Here is a 25990-nt window from a genome sequence, read left to right on the forward strand (position 1 = left end):
TTTTTCTATTATTAAATGAGACCTACTATATAGGTTATATTGAAAGTTGCAACCTGTTTTTGCTAAGAACTAAAAACATATCCATGGTTCAAGTTAAGTAGTATGTTTAAAAAAGATGCTAGGGGCAATTCTGACAATTACAAGCAATTCAGCCTTACTTCAGTACTAGGAAAATTGATTTGTAATTTAACAGGAGTAAAAGAAATGACTAGATTGATATATGATATGGATAAACTATGATGGTTTATATAAAGAAAAATCATGCATCTCTAATCTACTAAAATTCTTTCTATGCCCACAAATTAATGCATAAGGGAGAAGAATCAGTTGATGTTGGGATTTTCAAAAAGCCTTTGATTAGCTCCTCATGAGAAGTTATTAAGGAAACTAAGGACATACAAGGCTTAGTGAATGGGCAGCACAATAGCACATGCACATCAGATAGAATCATTTTAACTAAACATTACAGTTCTAAATTGATTGAAACCACTCAGGAAGAACCCGCCGCATCATTCTCCTGCTTTAAATGTGCAACACTGGTGATACAAACATGTTAGGACACATAAAGGATGAGAGAGACAATAGCATAGAAAATATTCTAATGTTATATAAATAGATAATATGCCTTCATCTAGAATATTGTGTTCAGTTGTCATTCTGCCTTGGAAAGGATGATACAGCAAATATTGAAGACATCCAGAGAGGTGAGGAAAATCATTAGAAAGCTGGAGAGACTTTTGTATGAAGAGAGATTGAAAAGATTGGGCTCAATTAGTATATTGAGTAGACAAAGAAAATAATGGTATATAAAAAATGCATGGTATATATGAGGTAAATTTACCCTTTCCAACAAGTAGAAGGAGGCAGTCAGTGAAACTGAATGGTAATATTTAAAATGGAAAAGATGATTTTTTAAAAATATATATACAGTGTAAGATTAACCTCTGGAACTTATTGCTACAGAGTTATCGTTGAGGCCAAGAGGGGCTTAGAGGTCAAAAAAGGGTTATCTGTTTTATATTGATAATATCTACAGTTGCATTAGATAAGATTTGCTTCAGGGTATAAGCCAACCACTAACTGACAAGATTTAAGAAGAAACTATTCTACTCTTCTGCGCATACTATTTCATAACTGTCCATTATGTGACTTCTTGCATGTTCCTCTGAAGTATCTTAGTGACCATTGTTAGACACTGGATACTGGACTAGATGGACTGCTTGTCTGATCCTTTATGGCTAAAGGACCAGGACATCATAATCCTCTTTACTATGCTTTGAGTTTACCAGTTATCTGTGTTTTTCGTGAATTAAATGGACAATCATAGTAAATTTTTTCTGAATCAGGTGTTAGATTTGACATAGTTGAAATGTGTTCTGTTTAATATATTACAGTACATGTTGCTGATGCGTATATGATATAAAGTGAAATGATGCAATGATGAAGGGAGATTGCTCCCTACTGCCCACTGAACAAAACACTATACTATTGTTTCCAGCTTAGAGATCTCAAAGACCGTGTTCATCCAGATGTACAAAAACAGTGCCTTCTAACTAGAGAATTTGCATAAATTTTAATCAGACTTGAAAAAATGTGCTTGTCTACACCAGTTTGTTTTAAACCATTTCAAACAAGAATCAACTTCCTTTTTTCAATTTATCCAGTGTGTACGTTTTCCCCATTCTGTACAGTTATGCCAAATCCTGCTTGCTATACTAATGCACATCAGTGAGGTCAGTTTTCTTCACCGTTAATATTTTTATCTGTAATGAAAATTATTTTAGCATAGCCAGAACAAGTCTGACAGTATCCTATGCATGGTGGCAGAAAATGTCATCTTTGAGGGCACAAAGCCTTTGTTTATGTTTTCAGTAATCCTTGATAACAATGAGAAATTATTTATGATTATATGAATCCTTTTAAGCCAGGAATAAGGACTTTCCTACATCATTAATGCCAGTTCTCTGCACTGCTGCACATGCAATTTAGCATGTATAATCCCCACCTCTTACCTTTGTCTAGAAATGCTTAAAGGCTTGTGGTAAAGTGTCTTTGTTCTTGGGGGGTTTTTTATTCGTCGTGTGCAACAAACATATTAATATGCCATTAGGTTTCTGTGACAAGTGGCAGTTTGAACACTAAATTTCTGAATGTTTAGGTAAAAGTACTTTATAGTCTGTGTGCCATTCTGAAGTCCTTTTGTGTTTTGTTTTTGTTCTCAGATTCTTCTCAGCATGCCCCTTCTGAAACAAGTGAGGACCCTGAAGTTGAGGTCACCATTGAAGGTTAGTTTTTCCAACTACTGTATTCCAATCTTTTGGGCTTCTGTTGGTAACAAAAGCCTTTCACAATTGTCTGGCTGAGTATGCATGTCGTTTTCTTTTACCCATTACCTAGAGTAGAATAAATTTGATCACCAGTCAGCACCGACCAGAGTCTGTATTGAGAACTACCACATAAGCACACTTAGTCCAAGAAGTTAAATAAAAACACAACAGACAACAACATGTTGGACCCATTAAACTAGTTTTTGAATGGTGAATGACAAAAGATTCTTTTGTCAGTTTTTCTAGCATTAATAGTACAAAATGTTCATTACTCTAAAACTGTAAATTGAAATTAAAAAGACACTGAAGAACATATTCATTCTTAAAAAAGCAAAGGCATTTTATTAGCACCACATTTTAGCCACGTACAAATTCCTAGTTAAGACAAGCTTCTTGAAAGGACTCATGAGTTGCATGTGTACGTACTATTACTCAAGCTTTAAACTAATTGTATGATACTGATTAAAAATCAATTGGCAAGGAAAAAACAGTTGCATTGGCCTGTGATTTGTAAAAAGTATGTTCAGTAATGTAGCTGCCAATAAAATAATGTGTCACTCTAGCTATTACATGTTGCTTTTGTACTAGAAGATTGGTTGGAAGTTAAAACATAAATTTTTCTTTTTGAATTAAGCAGCTGCAGAGCACTTAAAACATTTTTCAGACTGGCTTCCAAAATGTCTGCTACTCTAATAAATAAATAAGATGAAGACCCATCAAGTTATCCCCCAACCAATCATGTCTTGAAAAGTATTCAATTTCAGGATAGAGTTGACATTTATACAGGTTACTTTTAAACTTTCTCTTATTATCCTCCAACAGTAATAAAAAAAATTTACTTTACTCCAAGGGAACAGGTAATTGGAATATACATTGTTTTTCTGTACATATAAATTCCTCTCCCATACAAGTAAAAACAGACTGAAAAGTTGGCTCCTGTCACAGAGCCAAAGAGAGAATACGGGTAGCTACAAATTAAAATATACACTGTACTTTCTAAATGGAATATACCCAAGATATCCCAGGGAAAATGCTATCTCAAGCGTGAGACTGGCTACGGTTTTCTTTTTCTAGTTCAGCAAGTTCTCTTATCTAAGATTGCAAATATTGTGAAGGTAAAAGGTTTTTTTTAATAAGACTAATAACATGAAGAAAAAAGTCAGAGTTCTGCTATAGTTTTTAATTTGTTTGTTGGTTTGCTAAACCTCGTTCATCGGAGCAGAAAGACCTGAGGCCTTCATCAGCTGTGTTACTTAACTGCATTTTCTGCCTATCAAGAGCAATACCAGGCTCTGGAGAAGGGAGCCTTATAGCCCAGAAATAAGAAAGTCAGAGACTCTTATTTCCTGCTTGTTGCAACTACATCCATGCGTCTACTGGAATTAAAACCTTCAGAATAACCCCTGTTTTTCTGAGCTCTTGTTAAATGAAACTCGTTCATCTCTCACAGGCTTGTTATTCAGGGTTGAAGCTCTACTTCTGTGGAGCTCTTGACCTCTGCAGGGACAAATGTTCCATAAGATCTTATAGAGCTTTCTTTTATTCTTTAGTCTTGTGTAGGCCCGAAATTCAGGTAGTGCATTTCAAGACTTAGGCCTGATCTACACTGAAAGTTATATTGGTATAGCTACGTCGGTCAGGGTGTGAAAAAAACACATCCCTAACCAACACAGCTATGCTGACAAACCCCCAGTATAGATGCAGCTATGTTGATAGGAGTCCTTCCATCTATATAGCTAATGTCATTAGGGGAGGTGGAGTTGCTACACTGAGAGAAAAAACTTTTTCAATCAGTGTAAGCTGCATCTACACTACACTATGTTGGTTTGATCTATGTAGTGTAGGATAGATAGATTTTCTAGTTAATCAGATAAATGTTTAATAAATGTTTATTTACATTTGCTGTTCCATGATTACTTTGTGACCAAGCATATGTTCAGAACACCACTTAGTTTTTGGCATGTTTAATATCTCTCTCAGGAAAACACAAAACAAATTTTGCATGTTCTAGACTTTGCTACATCCTGGCACCCTTACTCACCTGAGTAATTTTTACTCAGACAGGTACCCTCTTAAAATCTAGAATTACTCACATGAGTAAGATTGCAGATTTGAGCCCTTAATAAGGCACTGATTGGTACTTCCATTAGAATTTTGAGACTCCAAAACAGTGCCAACACTGTAAAGTACTTGTCTGAATAGTGATGTCTCTTATGCTTATTTTAAGATGATGAGGACTACTTACCACCCAACAAAAGACCGAAGAACACTGAGTCAGCAAATGAGGCTGCCAATGCTGGGAGAAGAAAAGTGAGAGAATTCAATTTTGGTAAGATTCAAATTCAAGTTTCTCTTTCATTTGCTTCCTCAAAAACTTTCCTACTTGATGGCACTAGATAACATCAGGTTGTGGGACTTTTGAAGGGATACTAGTAGAGGCATTCAATTAACAGCCTATATCTCATTGTAGATATATTGCTGCAGTGCAAGCAGTTGTAAGCCACCTGCATTTGTTCACCTGTAAAGTGATCCTCTAATAAAGAAAATTTGGACTAACCAAAGTTGTAGCTTTTATAAACCATTTTGAAGCCGCTGTGGTTGAGAAGCGGATAGCTGAACAATAAAAACATTAGAAATAAGATAACTACACAAAATAGAAGTTAATTTAGCCATTTTCTCATCTGACCTCTTGAGAGAAAAAACTGAGGCAATCACTTTCACTTTAGCTTAATGGATAATTGGAGGTCCTAGGTCAGGATCCAGTCCTAGTCAGTTTCTTTCCACATGTCAAATAATACAACAAAGATGTGCCAGGGGGAGCGATGCTTGGGAAAAGAAGGGGGACTCCTTCATGGTGAGTAACCTGGTTTAGGCCTTGTCTCCATAGAAAAGTGGTTTTTTTTAACATTTGTTTTTCTATTACAACAAATGCAGAGTAGCTGTAGAGAAAGTGCATCCACATGCTTTGTTTGTTCTAGCTTAAGCTACTTCTCTTATGAATCACTGTGTCCACAGAGCACTGTGATTTTTTTTTTTTTTTTTAACTAGCCACACAGCATTCTGGGCAGATATCACATGGTTCAGTGTTCTGCCATTAGGCTGTATGCACTCTGGGATTTTTCTCATAGCACATTGTGGGATGCCTGCCAGAACATACTAGGGTTTGGTCTCAAACCAAAACTTCCATGATTCATCTGTGTTTTGTGAGGCAAGTACTATTTTCAAATTGCTATCAGGCAGCGTGAAGAAAACATGCTGAGCGCCATGATCCTGACTGTCATTAATATGAAGGAGCTGATGCACATCTATTGGTGGTCATGCCTTTGGATGGGTTGCATGACCGCCACAGCAGTATGGGTAGAGTAGGAGTTAGAAATTGAGCTGTTACTTCTGCAGGACACTTTCCTGGAGCAACTCCACTGAATGGAGCGCCACTTTTGTGCTCAGCAAACTAGCACTTACTGATGGGACGTGATAATGATGTAGAACTGGCATGACCAGCAGTGGCTGAACTTTGGAATGACAAAAACTACTTTCCTAGAAATCTGTGCAAAGTCTCACTGTGGAGTTGCAGTGGTGGAACACTGTCCGGAGAGTTCCCTTGGCCTTGAGAAGCATGTAGCCAACACCCTCTGGGAGTTCACCAGTTCTGATTTCTACCAGTCAGTAGCTAACCAGTTTGGTGTTGGCAGATCAACTGTCTGGACTGTTCTCATGGAAGGGTATACTGCTGTTGACAAGGTGCTGTTGGGCTGTGTCATAAAGCTTGGCCAATGCACAGGAGGTTATTGATGGATTTGCACATATGGGACCTATGTAACTATTTGCCCCCACGGACTTCTTCAGCAGAAAAGGGTATTTGTCCGTGGTGTGCTGCAAGGTCTGGTTGATCACCGATATAGGTTCACCAGTACTAATATAGGGTGGTCAGGCAAAGTCCACAATGCCAGGAACTTCAGGAACTCAGCCCTGTTTACTGCAATGAGAAAAGGAACTTTTGCTCCCAGGACCACTATGGACATTAATGGTGTTGCGATTTCTCCTCACATTCTGGGAAACCCAGCTTATCCTCTGCTTCCTGGGTATATGAAGCCTTTACTGGACACATAGACAGGAAAAGGATGCTGTTTAACTATACCCTGAGTAGCTACAGTATGACAGTGGAATGTGCTTTTGAAAGATTGAAGGGGAAAGTGGAGCTTTGTTATATCGTAACAAAGCTGGATGCTTGTGAGCAATATCTGCTCAATATCATGTGATAGGTTTTTACTGTGTTTTGCCTAGTATCTGTGAGAGCAAGGGACAAATCCTCACTGATGGCTGGGTGGTGGATGTGGAGAAAGACTTCTAGATTTATGAATAGCCAGAGAAAGTGCCTCTAAGATGCCATAACTGGTCAGGGAAATGGCATCAGGGGAAACGTGCTCCTATTTTGAAGCCAGAATGCAGTGGATAGAAAATGAATGGTGTGGGGGTGTGAAAGAGAACAGTTTATTAGGAAGTGATTTTTTATGTGGGAAAGGAGGTTTCGCAGCTGAGTTTCTCATGATAAATACGTCTCTGTTGAGATGCACTGGCAAGGTCAGAGAACATATTCTTCCATGTCATCTTTTGCTTCACGCAGAGACTCTTCAGATGCTCAGCTGATTAAAGCCCCCTGTCTGTCAGGTGGTGGCATTTCATGTGCTAGGGGGACAGAGAAAAAGTGTAAGTAAATAGTGGTCTCCATGACAACAATAAGTTGATATTTTCTCAATCTTGGAATGCCATTGCCATCTGCTCTTCCCAGTCTGGGGTGCACTGGGACATTTTCCACCTTCCCCTTCCTATAGGACCTCTATATTAGTGCTGGCTGGGAAATGGGTGGGTAATGTAGGATGGCAGGGGCAGGTTAGTAATTGCACGTGCGTCTCTGCAGGCAACTCTTACACTGGAGCATGTTACCCTTAGATGTGTCCCCAGTAGGCAGAGGATGGCTTTCTTTAAAGGCAGTGGGCAAACCATGGAGCTGTGCAGCACTACTGTTTGCTAGGGTGGTGCCCCCACACCCTAAGCTGGTCCAGGAGAAGAAGGGAATGCCATGTATCTTGCCCCAAAAAAGATGCATCGCTTTGCAATGTGCATGCCAGATAGAGTGCCGTATTTGCCTTACTTTGTTTTTATAGCTCAAGCAGATCAGGAGCACTACAAAATAAGTAGACTTCTGCAGTGATTGGTTTGAAACCAAGGGGTGGCTAATGCTGAAGGTCTGATGAAAATTAGCCGTGAATTCTTTATAATCCTGATGTGTTTTGAAATGTCTGAGCGTAATTTTGCCAATTTACGTAATAAAATATAAAGATAGCTGAAAGCTCAGGCCTCTGATTAAATTGTAAACCAAAATACTTTTTCAATGGCTTTTTCTCCTACTGTTTCTGCTGTTACAATAAACGTGCTTTGCAATGTGTTTGGTTTTTTTAACCCCTTCAGTGCCACTATCTGGTAGAGGTTGCAACAGAGGGAGAATCACACAGGAAGGGGGATGGGAGGGCGAGTGGCACATTTGGCCAGTGGTTGTGGAATTTGATACTTCAGGGAAATATGTTCTTTAAGGCTTAAATAGCAGATACCATTTTGAGCACACTAAAGGAAGGTGGACGGGAGCTGAGTAAATGGAGACTCCACCCAAAATAGCAGCATTCAGCCAACACCTGGAACACAATTGTTTACAGCTATATAAGAGATTTCTTACTTGTGTTGCAGCGCCTAACACTTAGTAGTAGTTCTTCCCTCCACAGCAGTTTCAGGCTGGCTTTCTGCCTGTATTTCTCTGGTGCCTGGGTTTCTGGCTCAGGGTTTGTCTGGGAGAATCTCCTTCTGCATAAAGTTCAGGGTTGCTTGGGTGCCTTTGGTGGTCTCTTGGGTACTTCCAAGGCCACCTTCCTCAAACTGTCCAAGCAGATCCTGCCAGGTCTAGTGCTTAGAGTGGGGAGTCCCTAGCGGAGTTTCCCCTGTGACTCACCAAATCCAAAGCAGATTGATTAATGTGGGATGAGATGCCAGATAATTTGAAAAGTTTTGTGTGGATGCAAGGAAGTTTATCCTGAAAAAACTAACATTATTCCAAAAAAAAAGTTGCCATGTGGATAAGTCCTTACTCTCACCTAAACTTGAAATACACCGTATCTTTGACATCCAAGAAACAGCATATAAAATCAATTATAACCTTTAAAAATGGGGTCTGAAGTTGTTTGTATTTGTCAATAGGAGACTTAATATTTAAAACCCATTTTGATATAGACTTGAAGCTGAACCCTTTATCTCTTCTTATATGAGAGAATGATTTTCGCAAACGGAGGTGTAATGGCTAAACATATCATCCTGACTTAGGGCTTGTAACTGGAGAGGTCAGAAAAGCCTAATCTTCAAATAGGCAGCAAACATGCTTGCTTATTAGATTGTCACTAAAAGCCAGCCAGCAGCTGGTATCATTTTCAAAAAGCTGGTAGAGTCTTCTTAAAGGTAATTGAAACTATATGAAAACAAGATGCGATTTCTATCACAGAACTTAAACTGGTTTAAAATACTGCTGTTAAATCCAGTTCGCCATACAACACACAACTGGATTTGGATAACGTCTGTGTCTTGCAGCCTGCATCTTCTTTCAGAAATAGGAATTGTATGGATGACTTGCAAACCCAGCCAACATCAGGACTTGGGCAAATACTGGATTAATGAAGAGGATGGCATGATGCCTCCTGACCCATGTAGTTTTACTGATTTGCGCCAAAACAACTTCATGTACCTCAGTGTAAGCTTTATCAAGCTTCCTTAATTAAGCTTCTCAGGCTCTGGATTTAAATAACTGTCAACAGCTGCTGAAAATTGACTTTACCCCTGATGGTGGTGTGAGCTGCTGACTGAAACGTCGAAGAGAAACCATTTTTGGACTAATTTTAGCCCACTTTTGTCCTTTAATTTTTTTAAAACTTGGTTTAACATCTGCACAAGTTTTGGAGGTAATCTTAAACATTTTATTCTATCCTATTTATTTGATATACATGTATATTGAGATGTAGAGTGTATACCAGACCCCATATATATATTGAGATGTAGAGCGTATACCACACCCCACAAGTCTGTGTGCATCTGAGCGCTAAAGGCACACTGTTTATTCCAGAAGTCAGTAGCAAAACACTTTGTAAAGGCTCGATCTCAATTGTAGTCTAACATGTCCTCCTTTTTTCCTTTCAGAGAAATGGAATGCCCGAATAACAGACTTGAGAAAGCAGGTTGAAGAATTATTTGAAAGAAAATATGGTATGTGTTAACAAACTCCTTTCCAAACAATTGCCTCTAGCCCTTTGACAGCGGAAGTCTCAACTTTTTGGCATGCATCCTGTTGTTGGCTCTAGAACATGTCAGGACTGACAGCACCGAAGGGTTTAATACCATACAAGACTTAAAACTGGTGAAAATAGCTCTTTATCAACACTCTGGCCGAGATTTTCAAACTTGGGTGCCTAAGGTTAGGCAACTTAAGTAACTTGATTCCTCAATCATGCTGAGCATCCTGAGCTCCAATCATCTCTAATCTTAGACACCCACATTTGAAAGTTGTGACTTTTACCCTTTCTTTAGTAATCTTACTTTATGTAAGGACTTGATTTATTGCTAGTAATATTTAGATCTGTTACTTGGGAGGACCTCCCTATGGTAATTATTTACTTCTTTCCTGTTGTGGCTGGCAGATTTTTTTAAGATGAAGCAACAATTCTGTGATTCTTAAAAGGGGAATGGAATGTGTGTGTCCAACTGTGAGGCTAGTTGCTGTGTGTTACACTCAGAAATGTTTGTGTCTGTACAAGAGAGCCGACCAGCTGCATTTGTTGAGAGAAGGGCACAAGTTTATTACATTCTTTGTCTCTCTTTCCCCCACCCCGTACCGATCTACTGTTAAAAATGGGAGTGTCTTTTTGAATGTCATGCAAAACTGAAGTTGTGACCACTTAGTCATTAAATATCCAGGGTCAGATTCTCAGGTGGCACAAATCTGCATAGCACCATTTAACTCAAGTGTAATGGCTAACTCTACTGGCCTGCTTTTAGTGGCACTACACAGACATAAATCAGCTGAGAATCTGGCTCACAATATCTGGTTTTTCCACAGAGGGGATTTCTAGTCCCAGGGGTACCACCAACTTTCAGTTGGTGGTTGCATTTAGTCTGCTTAAAAGTCTCCTATAGTTTCAGTTAGTGAAGGTCAGCCCTGCAACCATCTGTCTGAATTGATACTTGGTGCATGCTTTAAAATCTGCCACCTTATGTCCTAGAAGTGGCTGCATTTCAGTGAAGGGAAAAGTGATCCCCATATTCAGAATCAAATACTGTCCTCCTGTATGTATGCATATCTCCCACATTTCAATGAGTTGTGGATGTCCAGAACTTTGCCTATTCTTTGTAATGTTACTCAAGATTTTTAGGTGAAAGGTGCTTTACAAATGTCAGTCATTATTTACTTACTACTGACACCTTAAGTATTATCTTTTTGTATTTGGATGTAAAGTAATGTAAAAATGTATTGTAGTGTAAACACAATTCCTTAACTGGTAAATACAGATTTATTTGAAAAATGAAAATGTAGCTACAGTAGAATTTGAACACCAAACCTTGTAAGGTTCCAAATCTGAGACGCTTCACTTCAGACTGTACTGCTGATGATGTCTTTGCTCTGTCTGGAGATAAGAGAATCTGCTAAACATTTTATTGATTTAAGAAAAATAAAGATTTCCACTTGTAAAAACATACCTGTTGTTAGTTATTTATTTAAATAGCATTTTCATTATTATTTTAAAGCTGCTTTTGGTTGATGCTATGTAGTTATCTGACCCTTCAGAATTTTGGTGATGTACCTTTATCTTTGTTTCCCTATGGCCATTTGTTGTTTACAAACATTTTTTTCCTTCTGAAGCTCTTCCCTTGGGTTTGTGATGTTTCTCACCACTCACCCATCAAAGACCCATGGGCAATATGATGGTCTAGCACTGAATTACTTGGCAGAGCTCTAAAATTGCAATAAAACTTACCTATTGAAGGATTAATATAATACATAGCAAGTTCCATGGCTTACCATGTGATTTGTTCCTTGAGGATTATCTCTGAATATGCTGTTTCCTAAAATCTCTTCAGATTGATCTTTCTCACTTCATGTATGTAGTGTCCTGCACCAGTTTGGGCCAATATAAACTAGTGTTGAAACTGTGTTAGCAAGAACTGCGTTTAAACTAGATTATTATTTTTATAACCGTATGCACATCAGAATATAGGACTAATACGTAATATTTACAAAGATTCTTCTTTTTTGCAACTTACACATTGGGCTACCTGAAATAATAATATACTTCTTTCAAAATAGGAGTTCAAACAATGTATATTTAAATGCCCTTAAATACTTGATTGGCTCTTCCCCATATATAAAATGTGGTTAAGCTCTTGGTGTACAGCTAACTTGATTATTTTGAAAACAGCCTATGTCTGACTGGCTGCTTCCACATCGAATTATGTTGCTTCAGAAAGTGCCCTGACCACCGTACACTTTCAGAAGTGATTAATGCAGCTCAGATTACTCTGATTTGGCCTTCATTCAGATTGCTGCACTTCTAGCTGGTTTTAGTTATGGGATCACTTGTTGGACCTCATCCTGCCTTTGGAGTCCCTGACAAAACTCCCAGTAACTTTAAAGGGAGCAGGAGCAGGCCTATATGAAATCTCACTATTGAATCTTTTGCAATATCGAGGCAATACAAGGAATTAGGGAAAAAATTGCAGCTTATGCATGATGCTCTGCCTTCACAAACTTATCTGTGTTCTAAGATACTGTGCTTCAATATAGACTGTATGAAGCAACATGTCAAACTCTTAAAATACATAGCTACAAAACCAGTTGAATATGTGGTGTCATTGTTACACTATATTTCCTTGAGAAACCTCATGGTTTGTCTTGCAATGTAGATGGTATTTTAGAAGGTTGGTTTCTTTGGTTTGCACCTTCAGGACCAAATTCTGCCCTCAGATACATCATTGAATTCAGTGACTTGTATATGCAGTTACCCCAGGGCAGATTTTTGGCCCATTAAAACACTTTCTCCCTAGTTAACCTTGCTTCTAATTTTCATAGCTAAACCTCAAACAAAAAAAACACTCCAAACAACTTGGTTGGTAATAGAGAATATTTGTTGCTTGTACCCTTCTGAGTGCAAGGAAACTTGTCCTCCTGGTATTCACAAACCATCACATCATACTCTAGTAGTATTTACCAGTGGCTTGTGCATGCCATTGGAATTCATGTCCTTCTACTCAAAGGCTTACTGAGGTTATTGTCCAACTGTGCTACTGATTTTCATTTTTGAAGACTGGTTGTTCATAGGACCACATTTTTGTTCTTGGCCTTATAGGAAATGTATTGTTTGCTCCATCAGTCAATTCCTTAACTATTGAAATATTGTAGAACTTCATTAAGTCGTTCTAAAGACTGACTGCCCATTATGAATTACTGCATTTTTGTTACGGTGTTGGCAAACTCAGTTAATGCGTCAGAAAAATGTACTTGGTTTGTAGTCGTTCTGATTATTTGATACTCTAATGTGTACTAGGAAATGAAAGCAAAGTAAGATAAAACCTCGGTGTCACAGGTGCAATCTCTGTTACTAAACCTTTGCTGTGAACTGGGAAAGAGGAGAGAAGACCTTGCTCGCGGTGTGTCAGTCAGTCAGAGGGGGGGAGAGAGACAGTTGGAGAATTTCCTACTGTATAGAACATAAATAGAAGGGTTACATGCTTAGTGGTGTTAATAAGCATTTATTGCCTGCCTATCTACTTATATTCATATTGTTCAGATTAGTGCCAAGCAAATAAGTTAGATAAGGTGATGAGCTACGCTAATGTTTTTATTTTCCTTTTATCTTAAAGCTCAAGCTATAAAAGCAAAAGGTCCTGTGTCTATCCCATACCCGCTCTTCCAGTCACACGTAGAAGACTTGTATGTGGAAGGACTTCCAGAAGGAATTCCCTTCAGAAGGCCGTCTACCTATGGGATTCCACGCCTTGAGCGGATACTACTGGCAAAGGAGCGGATACGGTTTGTGATTAAGAAGTAAGGAGCTTTTGCATTTATTTTCACTCTTCTGCATGTTTCTTTCTTCATACAGCACTTTAGTCAAAATTCTTCACCGCGTCTCTGAGAATTTCCAAATTCATTACTATGATCTGATGGCTTTACAGTGCTAGCAAGAAGTAATCTTTTCTATCAAACCTCTAGATTCAGGCCAGGGTGGATAAAAATCAATTTTTTTTTTTAAATAAAAAAATTGGATCTTTTACATTTTAAATCAGATTTTTAAAAATGTTTTAAAAATCATAAATAAAATACTAAATTCTCTCTCGTTTAAAAACAGTTACAGTTAAATCTCATCACAAGCATGCTAAACCTTACAGTCCCATAAAAATGAATTCATAGCTCTAGTCTGTCCAGCCTAATTACCAGCTCTTGCTTCTTGAAGGTTCTGGGCTTTCAGTTTCTGTTTGTTTCTGAATTAATGGCTCTAGTCTGTCCAGCTCAACTACCAGCTCTTGCTTCTTAAAAATTCTATGCTTTCAGTTTCTGATTCAGTTTCTCAACAGACCGAAGTCACGTGCAAAGAAAGACACAGGCTGTTGTTCTGTGCTTATGTGGTGGTGGAGCTGGGCCAAGCAAGGCAGAGGAGTTAGTTAAGACGCTGTCTTAAAGACAGAGAGACAAAGGATGGAGGCAGAGTAAAAGGAACAGTCGAGTGGACTAGAAAGAAAAAGGAAAGACATTATTCAGTACACACACAGCTTCCTATATTCCCCCACACTTTTGCCGCAGAAAAACTGTCATGGCTTCTGGGCGTAAGAAAGACCCTATCTGGGAATATTTTGAAGAAATTCCTTCCATGGGTAAAAAAGGAAAACGTGTCAAGTGTAAGCAGTGCAAGAAGATGATGCAGGGCCTAGTTGCAAGAACGAACCATCATAATGAAAACTGCTTATTGGGAGAAAATGATGGGGATGAAGATGTGGATATGATAGAAGAACGATGTGGATCAACTGGTTAGTAACTTAAATAATTCCTTTGCAATGCATCATTCTTCAAGACTCTCTCTATGCCTTTTAGTATAAGTGTGATTTAACAAGTAAATTCCCAAGCTGTTTGCTGTGTTGGATGTTGCTAGAAAAAAAAAGTTTAGCCTAGCTAATCCTTATGGCATGTTTAATTAGTTAACTAGTTTTTTCTCAAAAAACAAGTGCCAGTGAGTTCTATGCGATGTACTCCAAAATTAAGTGCACTCTAAGTGCAGTCAGCCTTAGTGTTTTTGGCAATTTGGAATTGGATCTACATCCTTGCTGAAAAAAATGTAAATGATTAACTGAATAATAGAGTGAGAAGAACTGAAAAGAACAACTATTCAAAATCATTTTTGAATTTTGTTTCAGGATTCCATTTAAGCATAAGAGACTTTGACTGTGACTGTCTATCTGCAACAACTTCAAAGTCATCCGTTGGTACTTTTAGCAGCAGTGCTGCAACTAAACATATTTCATACAACAAAGTATCAGTAGCAAGCAAAAGTTTTCAATCATCCAGTAAAACCACCACCATTGATGGGTTTGTAGTAAGGACCATCAAATACCATCAAGACAAGATGAAAAGATTGCTCGGTTCATTTATGCCACAAATTCTCCTTTTCGCATTGTTAACAATAAACACTTCATTGACATGGTTGAGTCCTTACAACTAGGCTACACTCCACCTGGTAGAGCAGACATTGGTGGAAGGTTGCTAGACACAGTGTATGAGAAGGAACTTGAATAGTGTGCAAGAAATACTGAGAGGAAATTTGCTAGTTTAAGCCTTGATGGGTGGAGCAGTATACACAACAGTACAGTAATATGTGCCTGTGGGACAACAGAAGATGGGGTTTGCATATCTTTCAGAAACAATAAATGTATCGGGAAATGCCCACACAACAGAGTATTTAAAGGAAGTGGCAGTGAAAGCTGTAATAAACTGCGAACTAAAATTCAACTGTCACGAGTGCAGTTTTGTCACAGACAATGCTGCAAACATGGGAAAGATGAGTAGATACTTAAGAAGAAGAAACAGAAGGATGCTTCTAAATAACATGGCTGCAGTGCCCATTTAATACATCTTTTAGCCAAAGACTTAAGTACGTCTTCTCCAGGAATAAAAGAAAATGTTGTTGAAGTCGCCAAATACTTCTGTAACAATCATTTTGCTTCAGCTTCACTGAAGAGAGCAGGAGGATCCAAACTAATTCTCCCTCAAGATGTTCGATAAAATTTTGTGATTGATTGTTTTTAACAATTTATTAAGAACTGGGCTATACTCATGAAACTGTGAAGAAAACTATGATAAAATAGATGGCAGTATCTCATCCAAAGTATCTGACATTGAATTAAAGAGGAATGTAGAGGATATGCTCAATATACTGAAGCCTATATTCTTAGCTTTAAACAAACTTCAGAGAAATTGTTGCTGCATTGCTGATGCTGTCGAAATTTGGAAGGCACTTCAAGAGACATTGAAGAAAGAAATACCTCACCAGGAAGTTAAACTGCAGGCAATAAAGAAGTGAATGGATCAAGCACTAGCTCCATCTCATTTTCTTGCGAACATTCTCAACCCCAGATATAAAAGTAGATGCCTAACTTTTGAGGAAGATGATGCTGCCGTGGCATGGACATCTCAAAATCACTCCTCAGTTATGCCAGTCATAATAAATTTTCAGGGCTGGGGCGGAACCATTTAAACAATACATGTTTACTGATGATGTTTTGAACAAAGTCACTCCCCTGAATTGGTGGAAATGATTAGCCAGGCATCTTGAAACAGAGTTCCTTCAGTTGCTAAGCCAACTTTTCAGAGCAGGAGCTTCCTCTGTAGGCACAGAGAGAGTATTTTCATTGTTTGGTATTATTCACTCAAAACTAAGTAATCGACGACGAGTTGAAAAAGCAGGAAAATTCGTATTTCTGTTTCAGTCTATGAATAAAAATGACAATGGGAGTGGGGAAAATGAGAGCTAGTTGTAGCAGTTTTAAGGACAGTGCCATTTAGTGTTATGATGACTTGTCAGAGTTAATAACATTTGAAAATTTAAAAAAACAAAGTTTAAGGATAGCCATCAGACGACAACTCAGGAGAGTTCTGCAATTACAAATGTATGTAATTTATGTAACATTTAAGATTTAGTTTAATAAAATATAAGTGCTATTATGTTTTTGTGTGTGTGAGATTTAGTTCTTACCATTCCTAATGTACTGCTGCTGCATCTGCAGCTTGACACAGGTAATGAGTATTATGTACTATTTCCTAAATTAGTAAAAATCAAGTTATCTAAAAAATTACACAAAGTAATACCCTCTTAGATGTTGTAAAATGCTCTATTGAGTTGTACATTAACATGTTTTAGTGATCAGATTTGCACCATTGTTTAAGAAATATGTAAAGAAGTATCTTTGGGAAACTTGATTTAAATTATTGATTTTCCTTTGGTGTTTTAAATCATGATTTAAATCATCTTGATTCAAATCAATCCACCCTGATTCAGGCACAGATTTGATATCACAATGATGATTGTACAAGATCCCAGTTGGTGAAGAATTTTCTCTAATATCCTGGGTCAGATCTTCAGCTGGTGTAATTTGCTATAATTCCGTTGACTTTGGGACTATGCCAGTCTACACCAGCTGAGGCTCTAGGTCTGAATTTCAAGTTTTGATGGTTCTACTCTATCAGAACTGATAGTGTGTGACATTCACCATCAATGGCTTGGGGTTTCACTTTATACAGATGTGATGGTGCAAGTAATATAAATGAAGCTCCGATACAGGACAACTGTCATTTTGACATGTTTATTACTGTTAATGGAAATCTCTCCACTGACTGCAGTGGGCTTTGGATCAAATTGAAGAGGAAATTGTTTTGTTTTGCATTTGTTTGCAAATTGTGGCATTCTGCATTGCTGCTGTTTCTCAGATTTCAAGGATATATGTTTCATTAGTATCTGTGGAAAGTCTAAGTGGATGTCCATAGGAAAGTAAGAGGAGGCTGATGTGAGAGCTCAAACTCTGACCTGCAATTGTTTATCATCTTCTAGTTCTGCCACCTTTGTCTCACTTGAAAAAATATCTCTGAACAGGGATTTTGGTTTTCATATACTGCTATCTCCCACCCTTCCTAAATTGGTCACAATCCAAGGATCCTTAATAAAGTACAGCAATTCCGTTACTTTTGCACTACTTTTGTTCTGTGCCATAACTAGAGCTGGCCGGAGAACAAACATTCTTTATCACGGCAACTTTTGAGGCTTGACAATCTGTTTTCATTCCACATTGGAAGAAAAAAAAAATTTAATAATTACCTCTCGAACATTTTTGCTAAATGAAATTGTATTGATTGTAAGCTCCTTGGAGCAGGGACCATCTTTTAGTTCTGTGTTTATAAAGTGCCTAGCACACTGAATCCTAGTCCAAGGTTAGGGCTTCTAGGTACTATGGTAATACAAATAATAAGTATTGAAACATCCATTTCCATGTAAAAAGGGTCAGGCTTTCAATTTTGGTTCTTTATGCCCCTTTTGTGAAAGGAATTGAGGAGTCCACCCTGGACATCAGAAACCTTCCCATCAAAATTTGTATGCAAAATGTTTTGGCTTCAACCAAACAGCTTATCTCAACAAAAAAAAAAAAAAGTTTGTCAAAATTCTGACCAGCTTTAGTAATATCCTTCATTGTTGGTATTGGTTATAACCAGGATGCTGGCAATCCTGAATACTGAATACTGTTCTACAGTGGAATTTGCTACAGAGCTCTATGCTATAACTTTCAATTTGACAAAGATGTATCAAATAGTATGTTAATGCTGAAGAATGTACGTTTGTTAACATTTTTCAGACATGAGCTTTTGAATTCAACACGAGAAGATGTACCACTGGACAAACCAGCTGCAGGAGGTAGGACTTCTAAACTTCTGGATTGCATAACAGCGGTATGATGCAATGTCTTTTGTTCATAAAGAGGCATGAGGTATTCACTTTGTGTCCTTCATGTCCTGTTATGAGCACTTTTTTAGTATAATGAACTGCAAAGGTATCTTCTGGTTTTGGAGAAAAGTTTTTTAAAAATATAGGCATTTTCAGCAAGTAAATGAAAATGAAAACTTAATACTTTTCAAATCAGAGTTTGAAAAACTCATTAATGGGATGGGATTTTGATATTGAAGCTTAGATGGGCTAAAAAATCAAAATCCTTGATAACATACTACCCCAAAATTTGCAAAATGGGAATTGGCAAAATATGCTGGATATCCATAATTGTAAATGTATTTACAGTAAGCATGTATATATTTTGTTACTGACCTTCTTTGTAAAGTGCTTTGAGATCTACTGATGAAAAGCACTAAATAAGAGCTAGATATTATTATTGTATTTAGAAAATGTAACACGAGGCCCAGAACAATGCATTTATGAACCTGAATTTAAACCAAACCTGTTGCACACAAGTGGTAAAGGTAAAATGAGATGTGAATGGCTACACTGGCTGTACCACTTTTTTCACTTCAAGAAATATTGTGCTTTTAAGAGTCTCTTACTGAGCTAACCTATCAAATGAAATTGACCATGTGGAGATGCTATTTTTTTATTATTAGCTTGACAGGGTAGGGTAAATGATTTCTGTCTCAAGAGTTGATGCCATTTTAGTGGCTAGAGATGTTTATTTATCATAGAGTATGTTTGGTTAAATTGATGTATTTACTGAGATGTGAGATTAGGATGTTATGTGCCAAAAGTATATAAACGATGATATTGGTTATCTTCATGGCTGCTGCCATAAGGCAAGACTTACTAAGATAATGTGACTATTCTTTTGCTACAATGCATAAGGTCATTCATATTACCACTTGATTCTTTCTCAAACGGTAAATATTTTCAATAGGTAAAAACTCTTGCATTCTTTTGCCTCCACTTGAAGCCCACTCAGAAGTGCTAGAAATTTCCACTCAAAGATAACAGTGCAAGCATTTATCTTCATTATAATCTATATCCATCAGTTCCTTTCCCCCCAGAGGTGGAAGACCAATAATTATTTGTTATATTTTTAAATCTTTATTTAAAAACAACAACAACATATAGCCTTGTGTGAATGATCATCGGTAAATTACTGTCCTCAACCTAGGTTTTGATTAAGTTATCATCCTTCCATCTGTCTCCACTTCAGGGTCAGGTTTTGCTAATTGTCTAAAATTGGATTTTAAGAGTCTATATAAAAGGCAATGTAGTTTGAAGGGATGATAGCTCATATAAACTTCCTAACCCCCCAAAATGCACATTGTCAACTTTGATCTGAGAAGAGGGTATTAGGAATATTGGAGGGTTCCTGAGTCCAGAGCAGAGGCATGAGCACACAGGGGTGAGCGTCTGCATTGGTGAAGGTTGTATTTCATTCTTTGTACGGCCATATACTAGTATTTAAAGAAAAACAAATATTAATAACCTGTGTTAAAACAAACATTAAAGGTTTGAATTAAGCACCGAAAATAAGATTTAATGATAGCATTCCATCCTTAACCAATTGCATGAAGGTATTGTATGTCATCTTCAAATTAAGATCACCTACTGTTGTGAATCTGTTCACCCATCTGCTTTGAGGACCAAATTCAATGGTTGTAGGCACAAGGTAGGCTAAGGATGGAGTGCAAAACAGACTTGTATCTTTGCTTTTGTGATTTTCTTTTAAAATCCAGCCTCCTTTTGCTGTTTTACTGAAGGATTTAATAGAAGTAGTATGAAGACTAATGGGGTGTACTGAGAGTTTCTTGGTACCCTTAAATTTGGGGAAACTAATAACCCATGCCTTGTTGTATAGTGTTAACAAATAGCAACTGTGTGTTGCTTGTCTTTACAATCTTGCAGTTAATCAAAATAATTAAGGGGTTGTTCTGTTAATTGTAGTGAAAGAAGAGTGGTATGCCCGAATCACCAAATTAAGGAAGATGGTAGATCAACTTTTCTGTAAAAAGTTTGGTAAGTGCACTACTAGTACTTTAGCTTCGTGTGTGGCTTTTAATTAATAGTAGGTTGATTTCATATCAGCTATCCTAAAGAAAGTTTTATTGGATCCTTCTAAGATGAAACTCTTGAATGAAAATTTTCCAAATGCTTGAAATCCTGACTGTTAAGCAAAATAAACCTTTTATTCCTGTAATGTTTATTCAAAAGGGTAAGTTTGCAGTAAAGGACACTAAATTCATCTGTAAAATTGCCTTTTATGGTTCTGATTCTCTTTCCATTTGGATTTTTCTCTCTAGTTGTAAAGCAAATAGTTTATTTTTCAATGTACAGTATGTTCACTGGATCACTGTTAAGATTAATTGAGCATTTCTGGGCTTTTTAAATTTGAATGCTGTTTCTCCCAGCCTGCTTAGGAACATACAGGTTAAGAATGAAATAACTGAAAGTGTGATACTGTATGAAAATAAGTTGAAAGCTTTGAGCCAAATCCTGCTTTCACTTTTTCTCCTGTGCAAACCCCTTTGCATTAATCTTCAATCTGGCACTATTGGTGGGCCACCTACTGAAAATCAAATGAGACAATATGATAATTAGTCCATTAAACTGTGCATCTTCAACATGGAATTCAATGGAATTGGATATTCTTTGCTATGCTAGTACCTAACATTATTGTTTATGTGATGGCTCAGAGTTGTTGCAATATAGTTATTGCTGAATCAAAATGTTTGGCTGGTTAAATCGTTGGATTTATTTTGTTGAATTTGTTTCGTTCTAACAGCCGAGGCCCTAGGAAGCACTGAGCCGAAGGCTGTCCCATACCAGAAATTTGAGGCATACCCCAGTGATCTCTATGTGGAGGGTCTACCAGAGAACATTCCATTTAGGAGTCCGTCTTGGTATGGAATTCCTCGGCTGGAGAAGATTATTCAAGTGGGCAACAGAATAAAATTTGTAATCAAAAGGTAGGTGAACATTTTAGTGCATAAACTGAAAAAGCAAGAGAGGAAGAGGCCAAGAGATTGATTGACACAAAAGAAAAGCTTTCAGCTTTATAACACCATAAAGAATTCTAATTTTTGGAACGAAGTGGACAGAAGATATTTCACATTGCAAAGAAATTGGTGTTCACAATTTAGGCCATAGTCTTTCTAAATATCTGTACAGCACCTAGTTCATTTTGGTGACAATTTGAAAAGAATAATATTAAAATCAAAAATAGGTTCATAAAACCAAAAACGCATTATTCAGAGATTGCATAGAACAATTTTATAACCTGCTCTCTAATTACAGGCCAGAACTACTAACTCTCAGTCCAACAGAAGTTACTCAGCCAAGATCAAATACACCAGGTAGGATGCATACTGTATGAAAGAAAGGTCTATCCATATCCGTATGCAGAATAAAAGAAAAAGGAATTAATTTTTCTGAACTCTGATTTATACAAAATTTGTATAAATACAGAAGAAACTCTCTTTAATATATTTGTATTTGAAGACGTCTTTGTTGTTTTGCTTGATTAGAAATTAACCACAAGCTTTGTAAGAGCAAATGTGTTTGATATAAATATGTCTTGACTGACAATTAATTCTACATCTCAATTTACTGAGTGGGAAATTTTAAACGTGAGTGAGGGGGAGATCTTGGGAGTGGGAAACAAATTTGGAGCACTACATTTTTTTAAAAAAAGAAAATCAAACAATATTACTTTTGCTTGTGCGAATACTGGTATGCTCTTCATGAGGCTTATAAGAGACTAATATGGGCATCCTTGAAGATCATGATCTAAAACATTATGGTTGGTGTCCAGCAACCTCTGAGACTTAAGAAATTGAATGGGTCAGACTTAAAACCTAGAGCAACTTAAATTCTCAAGAAGTTCTACTAAGGCCTAATCCAAAGACCATTGAACTCAATGGGCATCTTTCCATAAACTTCAGTAGGCTTTTGATCAGGCTTTTAGTCTCTTATGTGAGTATAATCATCTTTTACAAGTGAGAAGTACCTCTCCTCCCAGAATGATTTTTTTAAAAAAGCATAAAGTGTAGTGAAGGAAAAGAATCCAGATGATTCTTTCAGTCCTTTTTTTTTTTTAAATCTCCTAAAATAAAGGAATTGCTAGGGAATGATAGGTCTGATGTTGTTTTATAAGTACATTGGTATTTCATTACTATGTACACTGTACAGTCCAGAATGTGGTATTTCATATAAGAGGGTGACTCCTCTAGTGGTTGTAATGCAGGACTGGTAATCATGGCTTCCTCAATTCTAATGCTCAGCTTTGCCACTGCCTTTAGATAAGTGAAATGTGACTTTGGCAGGGAAAAACATATTCAAGTTTACCACTGAAGAAGAAATAGAAAAGGAAAGAATACCACAAGATAGATAATAGTCCTCTTGTTTATAGCACTGTTCGAAGATACTTGAATACTATGATGATGAGCATGGAAAAAGAACCTACATTAATAGATTTCACTAGTCTCTGTTAATCCACTTGGGTGCAATATCTAACAAACAGCAGTGTTATGACACTGAATTTATTTTTAAAACATACTGAGGTCATCAGGTCAGATACATGTATGTGCAGATTGGTAGCCTGATTACTTTAATGACTATAAAGTGCAGTTTCATTTAGTCATAGGGCTATATTCACAATTTTCAGTCCATAGAATCACAAAAAATGTTAGGTTTTACCTAAGCAGAGAATACAGATAGCTTTTTCCTCCAAATGTTTGCAGTTCAATAGTATCCTCATTTTAACAAAGCATATTAGCCATTTTTCTTGGCTTTCAGGAATAAGACTCGTATGTGGAGATTGGGTAGCCCAATAAAATGGAGTGTGGAAAACTGCACTACAGAGTTAGGCAGCATCTGATTTCAGTCATGTTGCCAAAGCCCTGACAGGTTGACAAGATAGCTGCAGCAGTAAGTACGACCAATATCAGTGACCAAAAAAAACCCGTTTAATAGCATCTTCTGGAAGAATTGGCGTGCAGCAATTACCATTTAAAAAAAAAAAAAAGCCTAATAGAGTGATCCGAAATGAATGACATGCTGATTTCACACTGGTTATTTTATCTATCCTCAGCTGCTAGGAGAAGACTAGTACTGTAAATACACATAAAACTTTGTCTGTGGCCACCATATCCAGGGCACAAGTTAGACAAATAAACATAGAAAAAAGTTCAGTTTGCCTTGGAACACTAGTGAAAACCACTGCATGCAACATTCTTTTTCCTGGCAATTAGTCCTACAACAAAACTGGGAAATGTCCTTCCTGCCATTGTTGTTGCTTAAGCAGACTTTGCCCCTCTGAACACTAATACCAATTTTTTTAAAAAATTCAAAATAGTACCATTTTGCAAAGCAATAATTTAGGGGCCTCTAGTGGGGCAACATTTTGGGGATTTTTTAATTCAAGAATTATTTTGGCAGATATGAATAAAATGGTGTTCTTTGATTGGATAGAAAATTTCCCCTGCTGTGTAGTCAGACCAAACAATATTACTTTGTGCTACTTTTGTGGGGCAGAGATTTAGGACCATACTTCGACATATTTTCCCATAATTATGAATATTCTGCAAATAATTTCAATTACCCCTAGTAAGAAGAACACATGTAAATGTGAATGTGCACCTTAGAAAGTCAGACAATTCTTGCATTGATCAGTTAGACTCCAGTGGTAAAAGAAATATTCTTATGAGTACCACTTTCTCCCAAATATCAGTTAATAATCCAGTAACCCCCAAGATGCATCTATTTTTGATTTTCAGTCAAAGAAGATTGGAATGTCAGAATTACAAAACTAAGGAAGCAAGTAGAAGAGATATTTAATCTGAAATTTGGTAAGTTACACTTTAAGTAAACTGTGTTATAATGCTATTCTGTTTTTAAATGTTTTTCTGTACAAGGAGTATTGTGTGCACAATAAATTAAAACGCATTACAAATGTGGCAGAAGCACAGAGCTGGAAGACTTGGGTTTTATTCCCCACTCTGCTAGTGGTTTGCTGTGTGTCTTGGGGCAAGTCAAATTAGCACTCTGTCTCAGTTTCTTTAAAAGGTGGATTAATGATATATTTATGCAAATTCATAAAAGGCTTTGAGATCCTTGGGTGGAAGGATCTCTTATACAGCAGAGTAGCAGATACTGTGGACCTAGATTGATAGTTTTGCAAGATCCTACGTAGTGAGATCCACAAATTCACTACATGCAGTGATTCCAAACTGTGGAAAATTCGTTGTGAACTGCTCCTCACTCTCATCCTTTTATGATTGATTAGAGATGCTACTGCTACTATAACTAATAAAAATGCCAACCTTACTAAGAACAATTGTAATGAAAATGCCTCCCATCTGAGCTTGTCACACCATCTTTATTTTCAGCCCAAGCCCTGGGACTTTCGGAGGCAGTGAAGGTTCCCTACCCTGTATTTGAATCGAACCCTGAATACTTGTATGTGGAAGGCTTGCCAGAAGGAATCCCCTTCCGGAGTCCCACATGGTTTGGAATTCCACGCCTTGAAAGAATTGTCCGTGGCAGTGGCAAAATCAAATTTATTGTTAAAAAGTAAGTTTATAATTTGGTTATTTTTAACCGCTGACTCCTAAAATTATATGAAACCCTTCCTGAGGCTTTTGGGTTTTAAATGCTACCTAATGTCTTTTATTGATAAAACAAATGAACTATTTTAGCACATTCATTTTCTCTGATAAAAGGACATGCCTTCCTGATTAAATTTCACAAAATGAGCTGTATATGCATAATTGATGTGTCTCATGTAACATGTATCTATGGAAGATACTAGTTCTGTATCTTGAAGCTTTTTTTCCCCTAGAGTAAATGCAAAAACAAGGTACTTAGCCTTATATTTTGGAACTCTTCCCTGTTACATTACATTGACTCTTCCACACTTCATGATATATAAAAAGGCTGTTACAATGACTGTGTAAATTGTTCTGAGTTCTGATAAATATGTAAACAGTTCACTGTACGTCTTTTGTATTTGTAATTTATTAGACTGCATTCTGTAACATATTTTAAATTTTTAGGCCAGAGCTTGTCACTTCTTATTTGCCTGCTGGATTGGCTAGTAAAGTAAACACTAAAGGTAAGTGGTTAAACATTACATACTGCCTTCAACTCAGAAGTCCAGATTCTGCTTTCCTTACCAGGCTGAGTAACATCTTAGTGTTTGAAAACAGTAAAGCTACTGACAGAGAAAAGTGCTGCCTAACATGGGCAAGCGTGGTAGAATCTGGCCCAAAGAGTTTTCCTAAAACCACAAAACCCGTATTCTTTTTAAACATTGGAAAATGTGACAAACATCAGATGTTTATATCTGCTTAAGAATATGCCAATTAACTATACAATTAATTTATTTTATGACCTGGACAATACAAATTGGAGGATGGAAACTACACAAATTACAAAGCTATAGGATCTCATAGTTTTTTTGCTGTCAACACCATTATCTAGCATATAAATTGGACCTTTGTATTTTTAAAAAAATCAGAAATCATATTTCTTAAGGAAGCTGTCAAATCATTTACAAGGATTTAAAGATCTTTAGCA

The 25990-nt window shown here is 37.1% G+C and overlaps 1 protein-coding gene across 5 annotated transcripts in view; it reads left to right on the top strand.

The window, feature by feature from the left end:
* Window positions 1-25990, top strand: part of GTF2I (general transcription factor IIi) — a 75377-nt gene that overhangs the window by 34899 nt on the left and 14488 nt on the right. For 4 of the 5 annotated variants that reach the window (XM_067537897.1, XM_067537900.1, XM_067537898.1 and 1 more), the window contains exons 12-22: window positions 2223-2285; window positions 4555-4656; window positions 9561-9626; window positions 13275-13458; window positions 18303-18361; window positions 20360-20431; window positions 21198-21381; window positions 21710-21768; window positions 24190-24261; window positions 24802-24985; window positions 25468-25526. In XM_067537897.1, coding sequence (XP_067393998.1) covers window positions 2223-2285; window positions 4555-4656; window positions 9561-9626; window positions 13275-13458; window positions 18303-18361; window positions 20360-20431; window positions 21198-21381; window positions 21710-21768; window positions 24190-24261; window positions 24802-24985; window positions 25468-25526 — 1104 coding nt within the window. The remainder of the gene's footprint in view (window positions 1-2222; window positions 2286-4554; window positions 4657-9560; window positions 9627-13274; window positions 13459-18302; window positions 18362-20359; window positions 20432-21197; window positions 21382-21709; window positions 21769-24189; window positions 24262-24801; window positions 24986-25467; window positions 25527-25990) is intronic. The other variant, XM_067537901.1, reaches the window with a different exon arrangement.

Source organism: Emydura macquarii, unplaced genomic scaffold (genome assembly GCF_026122565.2).
Source record: "Emydura macquarii macquarii isolate MOO-44397 ecotype Brisbane River unplaced genomic scaffold, CSIRO-AGI_Emac_v2 contig_450, whole genome shotgun sequence".
NCBI classification, from domain to species: Eukaryota; Metazoa; Chordata; order Testudines; family Chelidae; genus Emydura; species Emydura macquarii.